A 23,702-nucleotide genomic window follows, 5' to 3' on the forward strand; every position below is an offset into this window, starting at 1 on the left:
GTTTGCTCCACCCTTTAAAGGAAAAAAACCCAATCCCTCAGCAATATCAGAAATCAAAGCTACTAAAAAAACCACAAACACCTACCCTTGTGACCTTTCTAGTATTGCTCAACACACACTCACAACAACGGGCCACTCACTCCCATCAATCTCATCACATTCTCAACGTCAATAAATCTTCTTTTGCTTCACCATTTGCAGGTACATGTCTGTCACCTCTCTCTCTCTCTCTCTCTCTCTTCTCTTCTCTTTCTCACCCATCGAATAAAGAAATACAAAAAACCCCATCAAGTCTGTAACACCAATCAACAATTAATCAGACTTTGTTCCCTTTCCTTTTTTTTTCTTTTCTTTTTTAATAATTTTCCCCTTTAAGGTTGTTGTTTTCATTTACAGTAACTTCTAAAAGGAAAAAAACATTAAAAAAGAAATTATTCAAACAAAAGGACATTTCCTCAACTGTTATCCAAACTATAAGTATAGTAATTGTTTATCTCAATTAACCTTCATCTCTCTCACACTCCTCACTCTGGTCACTGTCTTGGGAACCCTAGAACAGCAACCCAGATACACTATTCCCAGACACACACACACAGAAAATCGAAACAATTAACCTTGGATCTGCAAAGCGACCACGAGGGGCCATGGATTCAAATATTCAAGACTTTATAGACACATGTAACTCCGACAACACCTGCAACCTCATCACCAATACCACCACCACCAACTTAACCACAACTGCTTCCTCTTCCTCCGCTGCTTCCAACTCCATCGCCAGCAGCAGCCGCTACGAGAACCAGAAACGCCGTGACTGGAACACCTTCGGTCAATACCTCAAGAATCACCGACCCCCTCTCTCCCTCTCAAGGTGTAGCGGTGCACACGTCCTTGAATTCCTAAGGTACCCACATACAATACACACCCTTTTAACTAGTTTTACACACCATGCACCTCTTCTTTCTCTTTTTTTTTTCGGATGAAGAAGAGCATATGTATCTTCCCTGAGAATCAATCTTGCTAGAACCAGATAGTTTTCATCTGAGTTATACCAAGATTGTTTTCCTTCCATTATACATGCGCCTGTTTGTTATGAATACAAACTTTTTTTTTTTTGGTAATTACTGCTGTGAGTGTAGGTACCTGGATCAATTTGGGAAGACGAAAGTGCACACACCGATCTGCCCCTTTTACGGGCACCCGAACCCTCCGGCACCTTGTCCATGTCCTCTCAGGCAAGCTTGGGGGAGCCTTGACGCTCTGATTGGACGGTTGCGTGCAGCTTTTGAGGAAAATGGAGGAAAGCCCGAGGCAAACCCTTTTGGAGCTCGAGCTGTGAGACTCTACCTTCGCGAGGTTCGTGATCTGCAATCCAAAGCAAGAGGAATTAGCTACGAGAAGAAGAAAAGGAAGCGTCCACCACCTCAGCAACAACCCATGCCACTGCCTCATCATTCTCTCCCTCCTCCAGGTGCAAGTGCAACTCATTAGAGGAATTCAATTCTCACTCCATGCCAAATTCTACTCTTTTTCTCCCTGTCAAAACTTCTTCCTCCTCAACTGGGGTCTCTTCTTTTAATCCAATAAGCTATTAGAGTTATGGTCTAATTTAGTATCACAACATTTAGGGTTTTTTTTTTCTTTTCTTCTTTGTCATTTTTTTTTTGTGAAAGCTGCTATATCTGGTCTATATAGACTGTTTGTCTTTGGATCCTGTTTGTTCAGGGAGAAGAAAAAGTTTAAAATTAAATTCTGGGATATCATGCATCTCTGCTTAAAAAGCAGACAGTGCGGTACTGGTAGTAGACTGATAGTGCGTGGGAAGTACTGAAAAGTGGAAGTGAGACTGTGAGAGTGAATGGATATACATGGAAGCCATGATCCTTGTGATGAGAAACCAAAAGTATGGTATTATTATTCATAGTTCTACATATTTGTACTTTTCGATGTTGTCAAGCTTAGACTTGTTTATTAATTATGCGTCTTAATTTTATCATGCTTAGCTTTTGGAATAAATATATATTATTTCAATTTTCTATTTTCCAAGGATTCGATTTTCCTACATACAAAGTTGCTAACAATTTCATTCCACAAATAGATGATTGTTTTTGAACCAGAAAACTACAGGTAGGAAGTCACTTCCATACGTGGTGATGTTGGATAACATTTTTTTACATTTGGGACATTGATGATCATCATTTTCTCATATCTACAAATGAGTGTTCTTTCTCGACCTCCTTTTTTCCTCACACTTGCCACTTATATATATATGCTTTACTGTCTCCCCCGAACATATTTTTGTGTGAAAAAACAATGATAGTGCCTCTCTAAAACTTAATCATAGCAATAGCAACTTCTGTTTCAAACTGACAAGATTTATTCCCTCTCAATCCCTTCTAACGGCTGCTGTTAAATAGATCAAGTTGATTGATGATACTGATTCATATTATATGCTGTAGTGCTGTCATTTCGAATGAAGTGAAATTATAAAAGCCAAGCAAAATTAATGGCAGACAATGTAACAAAAAACTTGTATATGCTTTCTTTTATACATACAGTACCTTATACCTTATACCTTATATAATGCTCAAAGGATGCATGTCATTAATTCACATGTTTTCATTTGAATTTGGTTATGTCTGTCAAATGGCGAAGTGAGAGCTACATTGAAAAGAAATAACATTTTCTAAAAAGTCTTGAATTTGAATGGTGACACAAAATGGTGGAACTAGGTTCTTATAGTAGAAGACTAAATTATGCAAACTTATATTTCAAGTTAAAAGACTACAAATAGGTCATCAAAAGAAAAGGAGAAGAAAGTTACTTTGGAAATTTATGTATTTTGAAAGGAACTGGTTTTATGGTTGACGAGACAGTATTTTTGGGAGAATATTGAAATATGTATAAATTATACTGCAAGTTGTTCAAACGAAACGCAGAAATAGAATCAGTAAAAAAGAAAAAGAACTTGATAACGAATTTGGCCGACAAATCTGTGTAATTTTTTTTTTGTATTATGCAATTATTTGTTGAAAAGGAAGAAATTTGCGCAATCCCTCTGATGACGAAGAGGCACCTATATTATAGAACCATTTGCACAAGCAAATACCAATAAGACAGTGGGTATATGGTGGAAAGATAAGCTAAGCTTCTTATTTTCCTTTTTGAAGTGATTCTAGTGGGGCATATATGAGACTACCACTTCAGACATAGAGGATCTATTCTTTCATATAATGATTTAGGTATAAATTTCATAAGTACTTTCGCCTGTATATGAGGGCCATACAATTAAAGCAATTTTTACCTTTATCATCCAATTTTTTTTTAATAACCACTGCATAATGCAGTTAACATCGTACTAAATTAACTAAACATTTCATGTTTTATTATTAGTTTTTTGAACTGCAAAGGACTTTTATTCATAAAATATTTTATCATGTAATAATACTAAACATTTGAAAAGCATTGTAAAAAATACACTGCATTGTTTTCTTTTGTTGGAGTGAGAGAAAAATAGTTCCGTTAGTTTCCGTCTCCAATTTGGTTAACTTTCTTTTGTCCGTTTAATTTAAGATCATTAAGACTTTAAAAATTATTTTTAATCATTCATACCTTTTAAAAATATCGAAATTCTACTTAAAAGGAAAGATAACACAGATTAAACAAAGAGGTATAAGATGATGAGAAAATTTTCAAATAACAATTATTTCAAACGGATCATTGCTTTCTTTAAATAACAACTCTCTCATTCAAAATAGTTCTTTTAAGCATGAGAAGATAAATTTTTTACACTTCTTTGAAAATTTATTTTTCTGATAATACAAAAATTTAATTAGTAGTAAATTTCAGTTACTTATATTAGAAAACTGATTACAAATTTGACAATTCATATTGTTTTTTTTAAAAATAATTTTAATATATTTTATTACTGTTTTTTGTGTTGCCAAATTAATATCCTAAATTAGTAGTTAAAGAGTTAAAAATATATAATGAAAATATGAGGAGTTGATGATATTAAATAATTAAAGGAGAAATATATTGATAAAATATAAATAATACTGGAATGAATCAGATAATAAAGTTGTTTATATTAAAGATAGAAAAGACAGGAGAAACGTCTAATTACAGTAATTAACCGATAGTAGCTTACCAACTTGAATCACTACAGCTATAAAATCACAAGGTTTCTTTCATCAATTCCCAAATGGAACAAACTTCATTATGATCAGAAGCCACAAGGTCCCAAGCAACTTCCATCCACTACTTTTTGCCATGCAAATTTTGTCCTTTTTCATTTTATTTATTTTCGGAACACAGCCCAAGATGTTGAAGATAATGCTCTAAATACTTGCAATAAGAATTGCATAAATAATAACCTTATCAAGCACAAAAGTCAAACCAAACATCTCTACAGTCCAGCAGCAAATCAGCAGAGAGTCTCAGTTTATCAAAACAGAAAAGCACAAGACTCATTATAATGAGATCATAGATATCATAGTGCTTTTGATTATTAACTTCTGCTTAATTAGATCTGTGTTAAAGAAAAAGTTCCATGCATTTAATGTAGAGTGATATTATGTGTTTTTATGATTGCATGTGAGTGCCTATCAGATTTTGGTGTTTGAAAAAAATAATTAAAGAGTAATGAAATGCATGCATATAACTAAGCATAGGTAATTTTTAATAGGCTCTTCTAAGTCAAGTTAAAGATATATAAGAATGATTATATTATTACTTACTTCCATTAAGTCTTCATGAAAAATTAAATTTGTAATAGACAACATATAATTTTTTGGTAGAAAAATTTCATGGTCATACAAAATCGAGTGCAACTAAAATTTCCCTTTGATATAATGAGAGTGAATCATTGCTATAACTATAATTATAAGACAAAAAAAAATTCTAGCGATCTACTTTTTCTTCTCAACAAATTAAGCTCTTTCGACCTTTCTGAATGTCACAAAACTGGAATTTATTCTTATGAAATATGAACTTAGCTTGAATTTTATTATTTTATTAATAAAATTTATTTCACTAAGTTAGTGGAAAAATTGTTAAAAATTGAAATGTGGTTTGAAAATTTAACATTAAGTAAAACAAAAAAGTTGAATAATATATAAAAGAGAAATTTTACTTTTCAGCATAGTAAAAAGATACATCACTTTTCAGTCTTTGTTTGTAGTGTTGTTTTATTTGTGTGATCTTTTCTCTTAAAGGGGATTTAGTATTTAAAAGTTTTATGCTTACATCTCTTACATGTATTTATTGATTTTGTTTCAACGGTAAAAAATATATTAATAAAAAAAACACTTGTAGTGCTCTATATACAAAATTTATAAATTCTAATCTAAATATCCTTTTAAATTCACGAACAAACTTGATATAAGTATCAACAAATTGTTCTTAACAACGTTCGAAGCAAGTTTATAAAGACTATTTCTTTTTGAAATTAAAAAATGTTTCAATCTCATTGTCCCTGTTTACATTTTTCAAACCAGCTTTCTTAATGTGTGACCTAGCTTCTCTATTGATATTTTTGTATATGATCCCTCACTCCTTATTCTTTTATTTGTGTATTAGTTATTGCTATAATAAAGAAAAATTACTCACATGTAATGATATCAAGTCTTACATTAACCAATCATTATGACATCATTTGTATTAAATCTTCATTTGAAAAATTAAATTGGTACTGTATTCGACACTATAAGTAGAAAAAATTTCACGAACCAAAAGATCATACAAGACAGAGTGCATAAAAATTTATCTTTGATCTAATGTAAGTGAATCATTGCTATAATACTGATTATCGGGAAAAAAATATATAGTGACTTACTTTTTCATACAACAAATTTAACCCTTTTAATTTTTTTCTAATGAGAGAATTGGAAAGATGAAGTTAAGTTTTGTTATTCATTGATAAAATTTATTTCACATAGTTGGTGAAAGTTTTATTACTTAAATATTTAATATTAAATAAAAACAAAAAGTTGGATGATAAATGAAAAAAGTAAAACATATATACTTAATCTTAAGATTAAGTTGAAAGTGATTTAGTCATTTTTATATGATTTACTCTAATATTAGAGTGAAAGTAAGCAATTAAGTGAACTGTTCTCTCAAATAAATAATAATGGCTTAAGCTAAAAGTTAAAAAGAAATTACAATAAAATAAATAATAAATAAAAAATTTAAATAAAGAACATACAAGATATTATTTTAATTTTTTTAAGGAACTTATTTTAAAATACAAAAAATATATGGAAGGAACTAATACACAAAAAAATACAAAAAATAAAAACACTTCTCTACATATTTTTGGAAAGAACTTGAAATTAGTGTAATGAGAAAGCCAGACATGGAAAACATATACATGTGTTAAGACTTTTCTATTTTAATTAATATTATAGTTAATGAGTATATATCATTTTCTGTTTGAATAGAAGTACTTTAAATTTTTTTTTTATCAAATAAGTTTTCTTAACACAAACATACTCATAACAAATAACAACACAAACAAAAATATGAAGAAAAAATAATTATATAATCAAAATATACTAGTACATAATTGATTATATTTGCACTATTAAATATAATTAAATAATAGTTTTGAATTTTGCATTCTTTTTATGTTATTTTTCTATTTTTATAATTATTAGATGAAAAAGGTATTTCTTAAATAAAAATGTAGACAAAATTTTAGAATACTTTATTGTCAAATTAATTTTATCATGCCTTAACTTTTTTAGAATATTTTTATTTATAATAACTATAGATCTTAAAATGATATTAAATTACTTGATAAATTTTCCTTTGTCAAATGACTTCAATCCTTGAAATTGTTTCATTTGTATGTCTAAAACAAACAAATTATACTTTTTCTAATTTTTTTTCTAAATAGTTGTTAATATCTTTGGGGTGTGTGGCTCATTTAATTCCTAATTCTCTTAATTAATTCTCAATAAATTGCCATAAATATTATTGATTATTTAAAATATATGGAGAACTAAAAAATATTTATGATTTGTCTCTAAGTATTTTTACTATTTTATCTTATTACACATACTTTTAGAATGTAACATTCAGTTAACTGTTAATCAAATGTTAATCTAAATAAAATATAATTAAATTATATTTTCAATAACTTATTACATTAACAGATTTATTTTAATCTAATTATTGAATTTCATACTTTTATTTATTTAGTATAAATTTTTTTATATTATTTCAAAATTGGATTAATATTACAAAATTCAGAATTGATTAAATATGCATCATGTAAAAAATGATGAATGGATAACCTTACTAACATTTTAAATAATTGTGATTATAAAAAGAAAGTACAAAGAATCTCCATATTAAAACCATCTGTCTCTTGATTTATTCCTTTGTCGTTTTGTCACAGATATAAACACGTTGGAAGTTCTTCGGTAATTGTGTATTCGATCTTTATAGCCAACCGAATACAACAACGTTTATGTTTGTGTATACCATTCTCTTTCCTTCCTTATCATTTATTTTGAATTCTTCTTAACATTGAAATACTTTTATATATAATATTGATTTTGGATTGTAGTGGTTTTGATACGATAATATATTATTTATATTTTTATTACGTTATGAGAATGTTATAATGTAATTTTAGTATTAGGCAGTTAAATTTTATTTATCCAACTGGAGTTAGGTTGGACATTTTAATACTTTAATAAAGGGTTAAAGTATGATTTCATTATATGAATTTGATACAAAAATAAGATTTTTTTAAATAAAACATTTGGATATATTTTGATATTTAAATTTTAAAAATAATTGATTTAGTAATTTTAATTTAATTATATTAATTTCTTTTACTTATTAAATAGGGATGACAACAAAGTATTTGATTATTTTATCTTACCATCAAAATTTATCTCCTTTCTCATTTCCAAATACAGTAGATACACAACTTTTATATTATTCTTATTTCCAGTGAGTAACAAATATATATGTATATCCAAACCCATATCTATTTCCTTATTGTTCCAAATATCAATTAAATTATTTTTATAAAAAAATCACACCAAATAAATCATGATAATATCAAAATATTCAATATTAAAATAACATATTTTTTTCTACAAAAAATCAAATATTAAGAAAAATATTACAGTTACATAAATATCTAATTAGATGTCTTTTTTATACTATTAAAAATTTATAATATATCACAAAATCACACAAATAACAAAATTAAATTAATAATAATTTAAATTTTAACATAGATTCTTCATATATTAAGTTTGAATTAAATTAAGGATTTATGCAATTGAACATTTAAAATTGAAAGTCAAATATTTACATAAAATTAAAATAAATAAATAAATATATTATAAAGAGGTGAAGAAAATCAAATGTGTAACACAAATTTAATTCCATGAAATTGAGAATATTCAAATTGTAACCCAAAAAAATATGTAATTAAAATTGTGATAAGAGAAAGGGTATTTTGTGTTAAGGAGTGGACTTTAAGTCTAACTCAAGCCCACAAAATTGACTTGTAAGGTGAGGTTTGTACCCACTTATATACTATAACATCTTGAAGATTAAAAGTTTATGTTATTAAATACTTGAAGTTCAGAATCAAACATTATCATGAAAAAAAAATGAATAATAAATAAAAATATTATACAAAAGTAAAGATAATCAAATGTGTAACAGAAAAGTTATTCCATAAAATGAAATTGAGAACTCTTATTTGAACATAACCACACATGAAGGAAAAATGTGTTATAAAATTGTGATAACAAAAAGAAAAGTACTTTGAAGATTTGATTAAACCTTGAAGAACAAACCAAACAATTAAGAGAGTGTGTAGTCAAAGATATAAAAAAGAGAATTACAAAACTAGGAGTGTGTAGTCCAAATTTGTCGAGTGACATTGTTAGAGTCAATCATCATGCATTCCAGGTATTGTCTGCTTTGGAGCGTAAAACTTTGTCATGGTTTTGCTCTTAAAAAACATCTTGAAGGGTGGAAGGCGAAAGGAATACAAGCCCCTCAGTTGAGGTATAAGAGGAATGATTATGCTTACCCAATGGAGGGCTTAAGGGGTCAATGATTCGTCTTAGAACCTCGTTATGAGTCTCACATATGGGTGCCAATGTTTTGATCCTAAGTTTGTCGAGTGACATCATAAAAGTCAATTACTCCTCATTCAAGGTATTGTCCATTTTGGATTGTGGTGCTAAGAACAACACAATAAAAGAGGAAAGAGATAAATAAATAAAATAAGAATTTAACGTGATTCAACATATAAATACCTACGTCCACGACTACACTAGGAAGTATATTAATTATTTGGTGTATCTTTCAAGTTTTACAAAGGGTTGCTTATATAGCTGAATAAAGAACAACATCTTACAGTATTAAGTGATGTGAGACTAAATTAAACTCCACAATACTAACAATTCTTCCGCTTGGAGCTTGATTTACATTATCACTTAATGTAGTTTCCTTCATCATCAATTACTCTTGAAGGCCAGTTGAGGTAATACAAAGTCTCGACTTATTTGTTGTGACAGTCTTGGTTAACATATTAGTTGGATTCTCTACACTTAGAATCTTGGACAAAGACAAGTCTCCATCATTTATCAAATTTAAGATAAAATGATAATTTAATTCAATGTGCTTGCATCTAGAATGAAGAATTGTATTTTTAGCAAGATATATAGCACTTTTAGTATCACTGAACAATAGAGGGTCATCTTGTTCTTTCCCTAATTCTTTTAGAAGGTTCTTCAACCATATCATCTCTTTCGCTGCTTCTGAGATGTATACTCAACTTCAGTAAGAGTGACTCTTCCTTGAAGTTTAGACTTTCAACTGATAGTTGTACCACCCAACTTAAAAATGTAACATGTTGTGCTCTTTCTACCATCCAAATCTCCTCTCAAGTCTGCATAAGAGAATCCTTGTAGAGTGAGATTGTTTCTTCTAAAAGACAAATTCATCTTTGAAAGTGCCCTTTAGATATCTCAATATCCACTTCACACCTTCCTGATGCTCCTTTTTGGGATTTGATAGGAACCTACTCATAACTCTCACTACATGTATTATGTTATGTCTGGTGCAAACCATAGCATACATCAAGCTCCCTACTACAAATTCATATGACACTTTAAACATATAAAATTCTTCTTCTTCTATTTGAGAAGATTGTTCTTTTGAAAACTTTAAGTGAGTTTCCAAATGTGTATTTCTAGTTTTAGCATTTCCAACATTGAATCTACTAAGCAATTTTTGTATATATTTCTCTTAAGATAAGTTCAAAATACCTTCAGATCTATCCCAAGAGATTCTCACATTCCAAGAATTTGTTTGGCTGGGCTAAAATCCTTAATTTCAAGGTTTTCTTACAATTGTTTGTTCAAGTTGTTAGTTTTTGCAATATTAGCTCCTCCAATTAACATATCATCAACATACAAAATAAGGATGATATAGTTGTCAACATATTTTGTTTACGTAACAACAATGATCTTCTTCACGTATGTGAAAACCTGAGTTTGTCATAAACTCATTAAAATTCTTGTACCATTGTCTTAATGTTTGTTTTAACATACAGGCTTTTATATTAAACTTTCATACTAAATCATCTTAGATGTCTGCTTTAAAATAATTTGGTTGTGCTATAAAGATTTCCTTCTCAAGATCCTCATGTAGGATTGCAATTTTGACATCTAATTGTTCTAGATGAAGATTTATGTAGCTATATATTATACTCAAGATAACTTTGATGGTTGTCATCTTGACAACATGAGAGAAAATTTCTATGAAGTCAAATCCTTGTTTTTGTGGAACCCTTTCACTACCATTTAACCTTATATCTTCTATTACCGTCTGATTCTTCTTTTAACCTATAGACACACCTATTTCGCAAAACCTTTTTTCCTTTTGGTAGCTTGGTTAATGACCATGTTTTATTCTTCTAAAGAGACTTTATCTCATCTTTCATTTCTAACTCCCACTTAACATATTCATCTTCCTACACAGCCTCAGCAAAATGCTCTAACTCACCAGCATCAGTCAACAACAAGTAGTATAATGAAATAGAATACATTTGTGGTGCTACAATTGTTTTGCTAAATCTTTTAATCATGACTTCAAATTCCTATATTCATGACTATACTGTATTTTTTAAGCTTTACAAAGGGTTGCTTATATAGCTAAATAAAAAACATCTCACAGTATTAAGTGATGTGAGACTAAATTAAGCTCCATAATACTAACAAGTGGAAGGATGAAAGAGCATTTAAAGTGATAAGAACGTAAACTTCCAGTCAAGATCTAAGAAGAATGATTGGTCATCTCCAATAAATGACTTATAGGACAAAAGGTTTGTCTTAAAACCTCATTATCGATCCACAGGTGTGTAATGGATTTTTATCATGAGTTTGGTATGGTCTTTATGTTTTCATGTTTGCTTTTTTTAATAAAATTTTTGAAATTATGATGATGATGCTTAACATGAGGTTATGAAAAAAATAATCAACCATTTTCTTTGAAATGAAAAACAAAATAGATTGGATTGGATTAAAATTTCATCTATCTTAAGGATGCATTAAAGTCTCTCTTTAGGCTGGGTATGTATACTTTCAAACATGTTAATAATTTTCTTTTATTATTCCTTTTCAACATTATTTTACTTTAATTAGATTTTTTTTTCATCAATTTCTCATATAGTTATGTTTCATTTTGTTTCCCTCTTTTTATTTATTTCCTCGCAATGAAAGGTTCAGTGCATAAAATAATCAATTAAATTTGTTTAGTACATAAAATAATGTTCTCTTTTTCTATCATCGACGGAACAAATTTTAGATTTTCAAAAGCTTGAACTCAATAACATTTCTTTATATTATTTATCAGTTTTTACTTTCATTCACACTTTTAATTTTATGCTATGTTTTATTTCAAAAGAAAAGCGTATTTTAAATTCTATCATATACAATTTTACCTTTTTTATTAATTATTATTTAGCCAAATAACAAGGTAGATTCACATTCTAAACTCCATATTTTTTTTAAAAAAAGTAAACTTGTAATTTATATTAATGATGTTTTCTTATGAAGGTAAGCATTCCAATCATGCAAAAAATGTTGCTTAAAGATTATAATTTGATCATATTTATAATCTATGTAAGGCATAACTTGTGTGTCTATGAAATAGAGTCCATATAATAATTGTATCGTTTGCTAGGTGGTGTAAATTAAGAAAGTAGAGAATGAGTGAATCCGTGAGTTATTTTGAATGGAGGAAGAAAATAATAATTTAAAAAAAAAGAAAATTGAAAAGTAAGGAGGGAAAGAGAAAAAGAAGAAAATGGGGTGTGTAAAGTTTTTACGTATTGGTTGTTAGTTAAAGGAGAGAAGCATGCAGAGGGTAGAAGAAAAGAGATAAGAAATGTGTAGAAAAGGTGTCCAAAGTTTACCTTCCCCATAACTGCGTGATTTAAGCTAGTGACTGCTATTTCTGATGAACCAAACCAAAGACTTGCTCCAATCCAAGGGACTAGCCACTGAACCCTTCTGATCTCTGACCACCTCTCACGTTATGTACAGTATTTCACAGATCCAAGTGCACACTCTCTCTGCTCACACAATTATTGCCCCACAATTTCAACTGCTCTTCTCCCTTCCATTTCATCGTCAACATCATCATCGTCAACATACTTCCAACCTCTGTATCTATACCAGGTAGCATTCTTCTATTCAAATATCACCAACCATTCATTAATTACCCCACTACACATTAAACACTTATGTCTTTAAAACCTACACTTACTTACCCTCTCTCTCTCTCTCTCTCTCTCTCTCTCTCCTCTCTCCTCCTATAATCCCCTCACTAATCAAACTTCGATCATCATTAATGTATCAGAATAAGTTATTCTTTCACACAGAGGAATGACGTTTTGGCCCCTCCAGGACCATAAAAACAAGGGTAAGGATTTTCTGACCTTATTAATGGACTGCGATTTCCTTTAATATTTTTGCACACAGTTTTATTACTTGGGTCCACAATGCTCTCTCTCTCTCTCACACACGCACTCTCTTTCATAATATATTAATTACCTCCAATGAATCACACAGACAGAGTGTTGCTTTGCTTTTATTTCTTTCAGGATGAAAGAGTAAATACAATGTTTAATGGGAAAAATAAATTTTAAGAGAGTCAAAGTAACTATCTATTTTGTGATGGTTTTTTGAATTTTTCATTATATATTTCTTGCATGTTTCACCTACTTTTGTGTATTTTACTTTCTACTTTTTCTATCCAACGTACTGTTTGAGATATTTTATTTCATTTTTCTAAATCATTTTCTACCGTGTGTGTCGTCACACTGTAAATTCTTATTTGTTTTTCTAATGAAAAACATATCTTTATGACACGAAGATGTGATGAAAATCAAGTTTTTCTAACTACAATAGCGATACAAATTATTTACCATCGTGTGAAGTTTTTCTAACTGTATATAAGTTATAATTTATTTTAATGAATATGAATTTTTTTGTTGCACCAAACCAAAAAAAAAAAAATTTAGGAGATTTAAGTTATCTGGACATTATCTGTCTTTATTACTTAGACATGCAAATTGTACATGATTATGTTCGATCTTTCCTAATTGTCTTGGCAGATAATGTCAGTAATTACCCTCACAAATTGTGTCTTCCCACAGAGAGACAAAGCATTAAGTTCCTTTTTAATAATTGATTATAATATTTTACTTTTATTGCAACATTAATCTCCGTAGAGTAAAAAGAAAGCTGCTTTACATAATGATTTTATTCAGGATTACAATGGAGCCATATAAGGTTTTACGTGTGAGCATTCAAAATTCATACTCAGGCATTCTTATAAAATAAAATAAAATAAAATATTAAAAAGGAATAAAAATAATCAAATATATATTTTAAAAGCGATTTATCAGAGATTTGTATTTTGGAAGTACAATACATTTGTTGAACAATATATATATATATATATATATCAGTTATGATGATATAAAAAATACCTTTAATACTTTTGTCAATTTGATGAATATCAAATAATTAAAACAATTGACAGAGAATGGAAAACATAACATTAGTCTCTTCTTTGATCCTTTAATTATTGATTACAATAATTTACTTTTACTGCAACACTAATCTTTTGGTGTTTCTCAATCTTTGAAAGATTTGTATATTGACTTCTTTGAACAACTCACAAACTGCAACACGAGAATGCCAACAAAGGAGGTATTGCAGCACACGAATTTTTGTATAAATGAAGGAATCATTTTACAAATCAATATATTTTTTTTGATTGTAGGGACATGATAGTGAAATGACACGAAAGAACGAGGCTAAACAAAACAAAGACTCAAAACTGTGTTGAGCAGTTCAAGAAATGTGCATTGTAAAACTCAAAAAAGAGGTGTGACACTTGTTGATGATTGAGAGCTTTGCAATTTCAAGAAATGAAACTCCAATACAAAGTCAACTACTATTGAATACTAAAATAAAATGTATAATTTTTAGGAAATTTCAAATTTATGTTATTTAGATGTGACTGTTTTGGAGTTGAAGAGCATAAATACAGATTCATTTTTTGTATACTGCAAAAACAGATGTTACATAGATGATCCTTTTGGAATGATATTTTAAGATCATCAATGTTTATATACTCGATCATTTCAAAGAGAAAAAGAAAACCATTTTATGGAGGCTTTTTGCACAGATATTTAAACTTGCAAGAACAATAAAATCTAAAATGTATATCAACACTGTCAAAGTGAGCCCTCAAGAATGTTGTAAAACTAAAAAGATGAAAATTATAAAGTTGAATTGGTTCATAGTAACTTATCTTTAATTATTGTTGAAAAAACCTTCTCCTCTTATAAAGAGGAGATAATAATGGAAGTATTGTACATTCCTAAACTAACATATTATTCATTTCACAACTTATATATATTAATTAGTGTAATCTATGTATGATTCCAATTACTAGATCTTCTAATGGTTTACTTATTTACGTATATGTATAACTACCATCAATATTAATGTTAGGACTGCAAATAAACAATAATATAATATAAATAATATAAGAAATAAGTAAATATTAAAAAACTATCTTAATTTATTTAAATTAAATATTTTTTTCTTTTCATTTTATTATTTTTTTATTTATCTTCTGCATTAGGGACAGATCTCCATATGACTTCTAACCCAGGCATCGCAATAAAATGTGTATAAAAAAAACTATTTGATCTTTTGAATGTAATAAATTTGCAGACATATTTGACCATATTCACAAAGGTAAAAAAGATTCATTCACTAACATACAAACATAGATACGGGAAGAAACATACTCTATCAGATATTTACACGCGTGCAATTGTTATACTTGACTTTATCACTATAACGATAAAAAAGAACTATAGAACTATTAGAACACGTGTTGAAGGCTGAACTAGGTGGTCAAATTTCCAAGAGTAACTGAATCGATTTATTTCTACATTTATTCTTATGACACAACTCGAGTTTGAAACACTTTAAAATAAACTTAACTGGTCACATTTCTTCCGACATGTTTGCCCGATTACTGAATTGTCGTCTACTTCAAACACAGAAAATTCAGCTTCTTTCTTTCTGAACTTAAATGCCCTAAACAACAGTTGTTTTGGGCCTGGACATCCTCAATCAAAATCTAGTTTACAGACATAACATCATTGGACCCTTTGTCCAATGTTTTGCAAAATCAACAACCTCATTTGATTTTCCCTTAGTATAAGATTTAATGGTATTACTTTGGTACAACATGAAAAATAAATGAAGAAAACAAGCATTGAAATTAACTTGTAAGTTGTAAATGATGCATGAGGGGACCAAGCTATAAGCCCTATTCTTGCTTGTTAGTAATAGTTTCATTGTTGTTTGAATAATGGGGTTTGAAAATGACGTTACAAAATAAAGAAATGCCTGCAGATTGTTATTTTTGTTTTCGTACAAAAAAGGGTAACTTTTATCGAACGCGTGTGTTTTGGAGAAGACTTTTTCAATATCTCTTGTGTATATATATGTAAAGAAGAACAGCCCCTACGACTTCAACTATTTGTCCTTGGCCAAAGTATTAAGTATATCAAAAGTACATGAAGCAACATGCAACTTGCACTTCAATTGTCTTTATTTCTATTAAATATATATTATTTAATAATGAAACTGTAAAAAAAATCTTACTTCTAACCGTACAATGCATGCACCTTTATTAACTATTAGTTTTGTTTTGGAGATTTTTTTGTGATAGAGCCCTTTTGCCAGAAGTTGGACAATTTCAATGCTTTTTGGTCACAAAATGTTTTTCTCTCGTGAGATGGCCCATTACTAAAGTCCTGTTTTATTTCAAGTTTTATTTACTTAAAAAGAAAGAAGATAGAATGGAAGAAATATATAGGTAAGAAAGTATAAGATGAGAAATAAAATATGCATAATGTAAATTTAAATATTGTTGATTTTAAAAATACAGAAGAAAAATAAATAAATAATTTAATTTTAATTTTTTAAATGACAATTATTATTATTAATTTTATTGTTAATCACTATTAGTAATTATTATAAAAATATAAAATAAAATTGTAAAAGCAAAGGGTCACCATGTATTTTGATTCTCATAATTGAATATGAACCAAATTATATATAAAATGAAATTCAAGTTATACCATCTACTGTGTTGTATCATATAATTATTGAATTTCTTTTTGGTGCATTTTCTTTTTCTAATTACACTATCAACTGTCACAGCTTTTTGTACACATTTTTTTGCTGATTCGTGCAGAAGTTTTTAACTTTCAGCATAATTTTGATATATTTTTTCACCAAAACACTTGTTTATAATCTAATAACAAATAGGATAAATTATTTGTTACACGTTTTGGATTTGCATCATTATTAGAATTTTTGAGACTAGATATTTTAATTTAATAATAATTAGTTTATAAATATTTTTTTAACTTCAAACTATTTTCTTAGTGTTTCTAGAATTATGAGACCGATCTCGGAGAGTGAATGGATCGAGCAGGGTTTCATGTAATGGGTAGAAAAAAAAAACTAAAAACAATTATGGAGAAATTGAATAAGAAAATACTTATAAAGGTAATATTAAAGTCATGAAACAGATTATTTAGAAAACATAAACAAAATTTAAAATTAATTTTTTTAAAATAAAATGTCATTTGGAATAAAACCTAAAGGTATAGAATTATTTACATAATGAATAAGTTCAAAATAAGAGTTTTTAACTTTGAATGGTTAGATTTATCTTCTTTATATTTTAAAGAATAGTAATAAAATGGGATTCAGTATGAAAGATAAAGCATATTAAAGGATAAAGTATATTTTCTTTTATTTCTAAATAAGTACCAATGTTAGGTATTATTGTTATAATGTAAAGATTTTATTTAAAAAACTAAAAAAAAAATAGAGGAATTACATCGTGATAAAAATATATAGTACAAACAGGTAAAAATATCTACTGTAAAAAAAGTAAATAATTATATAGATGAAAAAAAAAAGTAAATTAATGTTACATTAGTAGGAAACTAAAACTTAATAATTAAATTTCTTAATCATATTAAGAGATATGATCTACAAAAGAATTTTAAAACTCATTAATATTATGTTAAAAAAATTTCTTTAATTTTAAGTTTTAGTATTAACTTTCTTTGTTATATCCGAACATATTTTCTTATAGTTTAAATTATCATAATACTCCTCAAAACTATAATTTTTTTTCTTATTAAGCATATTAGTTTATTTTTTATTCTTCCAAAAACGAGCCAACATCAAAAACTTAGAAATTGCTTTAAAACTATAATGAGGTGTGTACTGTATGATCGCCTGATCAGTCATGGGCTAAGCAGTCGACCATCCAGCAATGAAACAATTAGTGAATTAATTAGTCGGACCACAAACAAGATTAGTTATCCATATAGGTTAACCCTAAGTATTGGTGTATGGGCCACAATTGGGCCAACCCTAATCAGAGTCCATCATAAAAGTTTATAAATATAATTTTGATATTAAGGTAGTTGATGACTTTACTATGCATTTATTGTCAAATTGCACAAACAAACACTTATTTGAGCATCAAAATGTAAGTGACATCCGATAGGACCGAACGGTGCAAGGAAAGTTAAGGATCATACCATGACCTAAGCTTGGAGTCAAAAGAAAATTTGTTAAGAAGTCTTAACCTCAACTCCACAAACCGAAACAAGGTGAATCTAAATGTTGTAAACACTTCAACTATTAACAATGGGAGTAACATCATTCAAAGAAGGCATATCAGCCAAAGAATCAAAACCCACTCACACAACACTACCATCATTCCCCGCAAGACCCACTAAAGGGTCCACCATTGCACACAAGATCCACAATAGAATTAACCATAGACTCAACCGTACATCACCACAACAAGCTCCAAAGTAGATTCCAAAGCAAGCTCCATAATAGGCTCTGCAACCGTCTACAAGCTTTAAAACTGAAGAGAGTATTTATTCCCATCTTTGGCACCAACCACCTTAGAAGGATAAATTTATTGTATTTTTGTGCCAACAATTTTCTCTACTAGAAACTACATTAGCATTTTATTATAATTGTTTATAATTAGATAGATCACGATCAATCATTAATTTTAGGATTCATTAATTTTCAGTTATATATTTCATCTAAATTGGAATATTTTTAAGTTGGGTTATCTCATAACTCAATTTGATCTAATTTAATCTAGGGTGTTTCTCCCTGGACCTTCACGAGGTTCTTCTTACATCTTTAATTTTTTTAAAAATGTCACAACTAACCCTTGGTGATTTTTTTAATTATAGGTAACTTTTTATCCTTTAATCCTCTTAATAAATTCACACACCAGCAGAACACACACTGAAAGCCTAACCGCCACTTTGCACCCCTTTCTTCTTCTCCTAGACTTCTTCTTGATTTGTTTATTCTTCATCTTCATCGCAGACTTCTTCATTCCTTTCTTCTTCATCATCATCTGTTTGTTGTTATTTTTTTTAATGTGTTGGTTTTGTTCTTCATTTATTTTTCACAAGATATCTTTCCTTTCCTCTCTACGCATCCCTCACTTCTTTATTCCCTTGTTACAACACATGTTTGGTTTTCTTTTATATTCCTCCATGGATGGATCGTGCATACGTAGAATGATTGTTGGTTGTTTGTTTGAAACTAGAAAACCATTGAAGGAGGCAAAATACGCCAAGATTAACGAATTCCAAAAATTGTTGAGACCTTCAACGGTTTTCGAAATTTGTCGAGGCCTCGATGTATCTTGTAATTTGTCAAGCCCTTCAACGAATTTCAAAATTTGTCAAGGCTTTCAATGAATTTCAAAATTTGTTAAAGGCTACAACCTTGGTTAAAACCTTAAATTAATTTAGACAAACATAACTTATTAATTTACTTAAAACCTTAAATTAGTTTTTATAACTATTATGTTATATTTTAATTAAGTTAATTGCAATTTTTAATAAAAAAATATTTAAAATCTAAATAGTTGGATTTGATTGAGTTTAACATTTAAACAAACCCAACTCATTCCAATTGTTTTAATGAATTGGATAATAAATTTTGCTAAATCTTATCTAATTCAACTCGCAAGTCCCATTTAACTCGTTAACCATCTTATATTCAATTAAATTCTCAATTTTTGTTTGAGAAATCATGTTAGTACACCATTATTAGATATTGTTGCAATTCATAAATGTTCTTATGTACCGTCTCTTTCTAACCTAAATAGTAAACTATATTACACAAACACTCTAAGTAGGCAAGTAAAATAGGAAAAATCATTTTGTATTATGAATCGAAATTAAAAAGCAATCCATTAATAATGCCTCAAAGTAATTAATTGCATAGACTATTGCAATATTATCATGTTCACCCATTATAATAAAAAGCATAATATTTAAATTAGAATAATTTAATTTAATACATATAATTTGATTGCACTATTCAGTATACATGTAGACTTTTATATATTATAGTTATGTTTTGTTTTCTTGAAAAATTTGAATTACTTGAACTGAAAATACAAGCATCCTAATTTTAGTTAAAGATATTTATACAAACTTTTTACTTATGTGATATGGGATCCACCCGGAAGTGTCCTGTCAGTGTAGCAGACAAAGATGACAGGTGTGCACGTGGGGCTTCTGCTTTTGGACTGACTTTGAACGGTCCTATCCAATGTGGGCCTCTCTCTCTCTCTCTCTTTTCTTAACACTCTTTTCACTTTCTTTTTCAAAACTTAAGATGCAAGTACACAACAAAATTTGCACCTGGATTTCATTTTTTCTTTTGCTGCTATGAAAATATAAATCTAGAACTTATATTTGAAGTGAAGGAGATTTATATTTTTAAAAAATAAATAACAAATATGATAAACAGATAACAAAATTATCTTTTTTACCACCGGTAATGTTTGACAGAAAACACAAGCAATGTGTTAAACTGCCCTAAGAAAATTGAGCATGGAAGATTTTTTCAAATATGTTGGACAACTTAGGGTTACTATTTTAGGGAGGTTGAGAATTTTATTAATTTTAAAGAATTTCTCTAAAAAAAAGGAGAAATATTGAGAGTAGAGAAATGTTACCATAACATAATCTTATACATACTTTTAATGTGTGAGATGGAAAATTTATACAGTTACTTAGCCCAAAGAAAACGAATATGACTTTGTACCCTTTAAATAGAATAACTCCTCATGCAAGTTGATCACTTTTGCCATACAGGCCTTTCTCCATTATCACTTGTTGTCCAAAAGTAGGAAAGATTTTGACCAGAAACACACTAAGGTCTATTTGGCTTTTACAATAGAATTTTAGTAAAACTTGAAAGGTTTAATGCCTCAATAGGTCTCTATTTTCATCCAAAATTTCAAATAGGTCATTTTCTTTTTCGACATCTCAATTGAGTCCTTATTTTTATAAAATTGAATCAAATAGGACCTTTCCATCAAATTGAAATGACGCCGTTAAGAAGGGTATGTTGGCAAGGTATGTTGGCAGTGTCAGCATACCCTTCTTAACGGCGTTATTTCAATTTGACGGAAAGGTCCTATTTGATTCAATTTTACAAAAATAAGGACTCAATTGAGATGTCGGAAAAAAAAGGGACCTATTTGAAATTCTTGGTGAAAATAAGGACCTATTGAGACATTAAAACAACTTGAAACGATAATGGAAAGATCATTTAGAAATATTTATTAAAAATAAAATAAAAAACAATATCCCAAATTTATTGAGTGGGCCGCATGAAAAGTACTATATGTAATTAGGCGGGCCTTGGGATAGAGGATGGGCCTTATTACATGGTCCATTTGTAAATAAAAATAATTTTAATTTTAATTTTAGTTTAACGGCACAACCAACGCTCGTTTTGTTACCGCGTAAATCAAAGGCATCAGCTTCCATCAATGCTATTATATGAATCAGAGAAAAAGGGGAAGAGAAAAAAAACCTGTTTTTTATTTGATGTTCCTTTCTTGTGATCTGAAGGAAAAGCAATAGTCCTTCGTCACAAGATCGTCGCGATGGGTTCTCTTCCTTTGCCGGCATTCCCAGCCGCGGCGGCGAAACATGGCCTTGACGAGAGCAGCCACATTGACGAGAGCGCCCTCACGACGCTGTTCAAGTCCCAGCAGAGCCACCTCAACTTCTTCTTCGAACACATAGACCACTCCCAAACCCTAGCCTTCACGCGCGCCCTCCTTAACGCCGCAGGCACCGTCTTCTTCACTGGCGTCGGCAAGTCCGGCTTCGTCGCCCACAAGATCTCGCAGACGCTCGTCTCGCTCGGCATCCGCTCCGCCTTTCTGTCGCCGGTCGACGCGCTCCACGGTGACATCGGGATCCTCACCGACCGTGACGTTCTCGTCCTCCTCAGCAAGTCAGGCGCCACCGAGGAGCTCCTCCGCCTGGTGCCTTGCGCGAGGGCGAAGGGCGCACTCCTCATTGCGCTCACCTCCGTCGAAGGTAACGCGCTGGCCGCGGCGTGCGACATGTCCGTGCATTTGCCTCTCCAGAGAGAGCTCTGTCCTTTCAACCTTGCGCCGGTCACATCCACCGCCATTCAGATGGTTTTCGGGGACACTGTGGCCATCGCGCTCATGGAGGCGAGGAATCTCACCAAGGAGGAATACGCCGCGAACCATCCCGCCGGAAAGATCGGGAAGAGTCTCATCTTCAAGGTCCTCCTCTTTCTGTTCCTTTGCATCTGCATTTGTTTTCCCCTAATTTGTTGTCTGATTCGAATTTGAATTGCAGGTAAAGGATGTGATGAGGAAACAGGACGACCTTCCGATTTGCAGAGAATCGGATTTGATTATGGATCAGCTTGTGGAACTGACGAGCAAAGGATGCGGATGCCTCCTTGTGATCGATGACCGGTACCGTCTTATCGGAACGTTCACCGACGGTGATCTTCGTCGCACTCTCCGAGCCAGCGGGGAAGCCATTTTCCAACTAACTGTGGGGAGGATGTGCAACAGGTAACAATCATCATCATATCATTACATGCGTACATCCTACCTAGAAAACTCAGAATCAGAACAGAAGTTCACAGTTAATGTCAATCATTAGAAATAGGTAAAGAGCAAACTCTAATTTTAATCAGAGAATGGTGTCAATAATACATATTCTGATTCAAGTTATGTTTGACGCTGGTTGAGGAGACGAGTATGTAACAGTGATGTTTTTTTGTTGATGTTAGGAATCCAAGAATTATTGGCCCGGAGGCTATGGCGGTGGAGGCGATGAAGAAAATGGAAGCACCTCCGTCGCCTGTTCAGTTTTTGCCTGTGATAAACGATGAGAATATTTTAATTGGGATTGTGACCTTGCATGGATTGGTTTCTGCTGGGCTGTGAATTGTGGTGTTTTGTATTAATAGATATATAATTGCTTCATTCTTTTTAGTGTTTACTTCGATTTGCATTGAATCCCACTCAATTTCAAGTGGGTTTTCTTGTGTACTGTATAATCTCTAATAGGATATTCAGAACCATTTGTATTACCCTTTCTTTTTCTCCGTTAGGACTTTGATTATTTTTGGTATGTCGCACCTGCCGACATTGCGGGCATGTTTATATTACTTGTTTTCGTGCTGGAATTATTGATGTAACTAGTTTCACCTTTAATATTTTTTATTTTCTTCTCAAAACAAATGGGGTGGTGGATAGGGTAACAGACAAATTATGAAGTGACAGCATAATTGATGTTTACAAATTATGAGTGCAAGTTTTAAACTGTTGATTCGCTTCTGTCCGAGTGCCCGAGGGTCTTTGGTCCTTAGTTGAAAGTAACGTTACTCGAAGAAGAACGTGCAAAAAACCAACGTAAGGAATGAATTCTTATTTGTCGCTAAACATAAAGTGACCCTATTGAAGGAGACTCAGACATTACAACTAATTCTGAAAAATTAAAAAAATACGAAGCATATATCTGACATTCTTGAGACATCGGAGCTCAATATCTAGTTCTCAAGGATGCTATGAGGTAGTTTAAAGGACTTGAAAAAGAGCCCGTGGCCACTATATACATAATATACTAGTACTATATATTATGTTGCCATTTCTGATGTCTGATGACTCTAAGATACTTCGTGCTTTGGGTTTTACTC

At 30.4% G+C, this 23,702-nt stretch overlaps 2 protein-coding genes across 3 annotated transcripts; both read left to right on the forward strand.

Annotated features, from left to right (window-relative positions):
- Positions 1 to 415: 415 nt before the first annotated feature.
- LOC148198003 (protein LIGHT-DEPENDENT SHORT HYPOCOTYLS 4-like) lies at positions 416 to 2,035 on the forward strand. Its single transcript, XM_088091463.1, has 2 exons — positions 416 to 901; positions 1,137 to 2,035. Exons 1-2 carry the CDS (start codon positions 645 to 647, stop codon positions 1,486 to 1,488), a joined length of 609 nt encoding a protein of 202 aa, XP_087947589.1. The 5' UTR covers positions 416 to 644; the 3' UTR covers positions 1,489 to 2,035.
- A 19,141-nt stretch (positions 2,036 to 21,176) lies between these two features.
- On the forward strand, positions 21,177 to 23,192 carry LOC124836130 (putative arabinose 5-phosphate isomerase). 2 transcript variants are annotated; one of them, XR_015786746.1, is made up of 3 exons: positions 21,177 to 22,272; positions 22,349 to 22,669; positions 22,794 to 23,005. XR_015786746.1 is itself a non-coding variant. In XM_047311219.2 (3 exons), the coding sequence occupies exons 1-3, from the start codon at positions 21,616 to 21,618 to the stop codon at positions 22,948 to 22,950; spliced, it is 1,038 nt and encodes a 345-aa protein (XP_047167175.1). In that variant the 5' UTR covers positions 21,186 to 21,615; the 3' UTR covers positions 22,951 to 23,192. The 2 variants fall into 2 exon arrangements, 1 of the variants encoding a protein (XP_047167175.1); XM_047311219.2 differs by having other exon boundaries at positions 21,186 to 22,272; positions 22,349 to 22,572; positions 22,794 to 23,192.
- Positions 23,193 to 23,702: the final 510 nt, after the last annotated feature.

This window comes from Vigna umbellata, chromosome 5 (assembly GCF_029865625.1).
Source record: "Vigna umbellata cultivar VRB3 chromosome 5, Vumbellata_1.0, whole genome shotgun sequence".
In the NCBI taxonomy this organism is placed as follows: Eukaryota; Viridiplantae; Streptophyta; class Magnoliopsida; order Fabales; family Fabaceae; genus Vigna; species Vigna umbellata.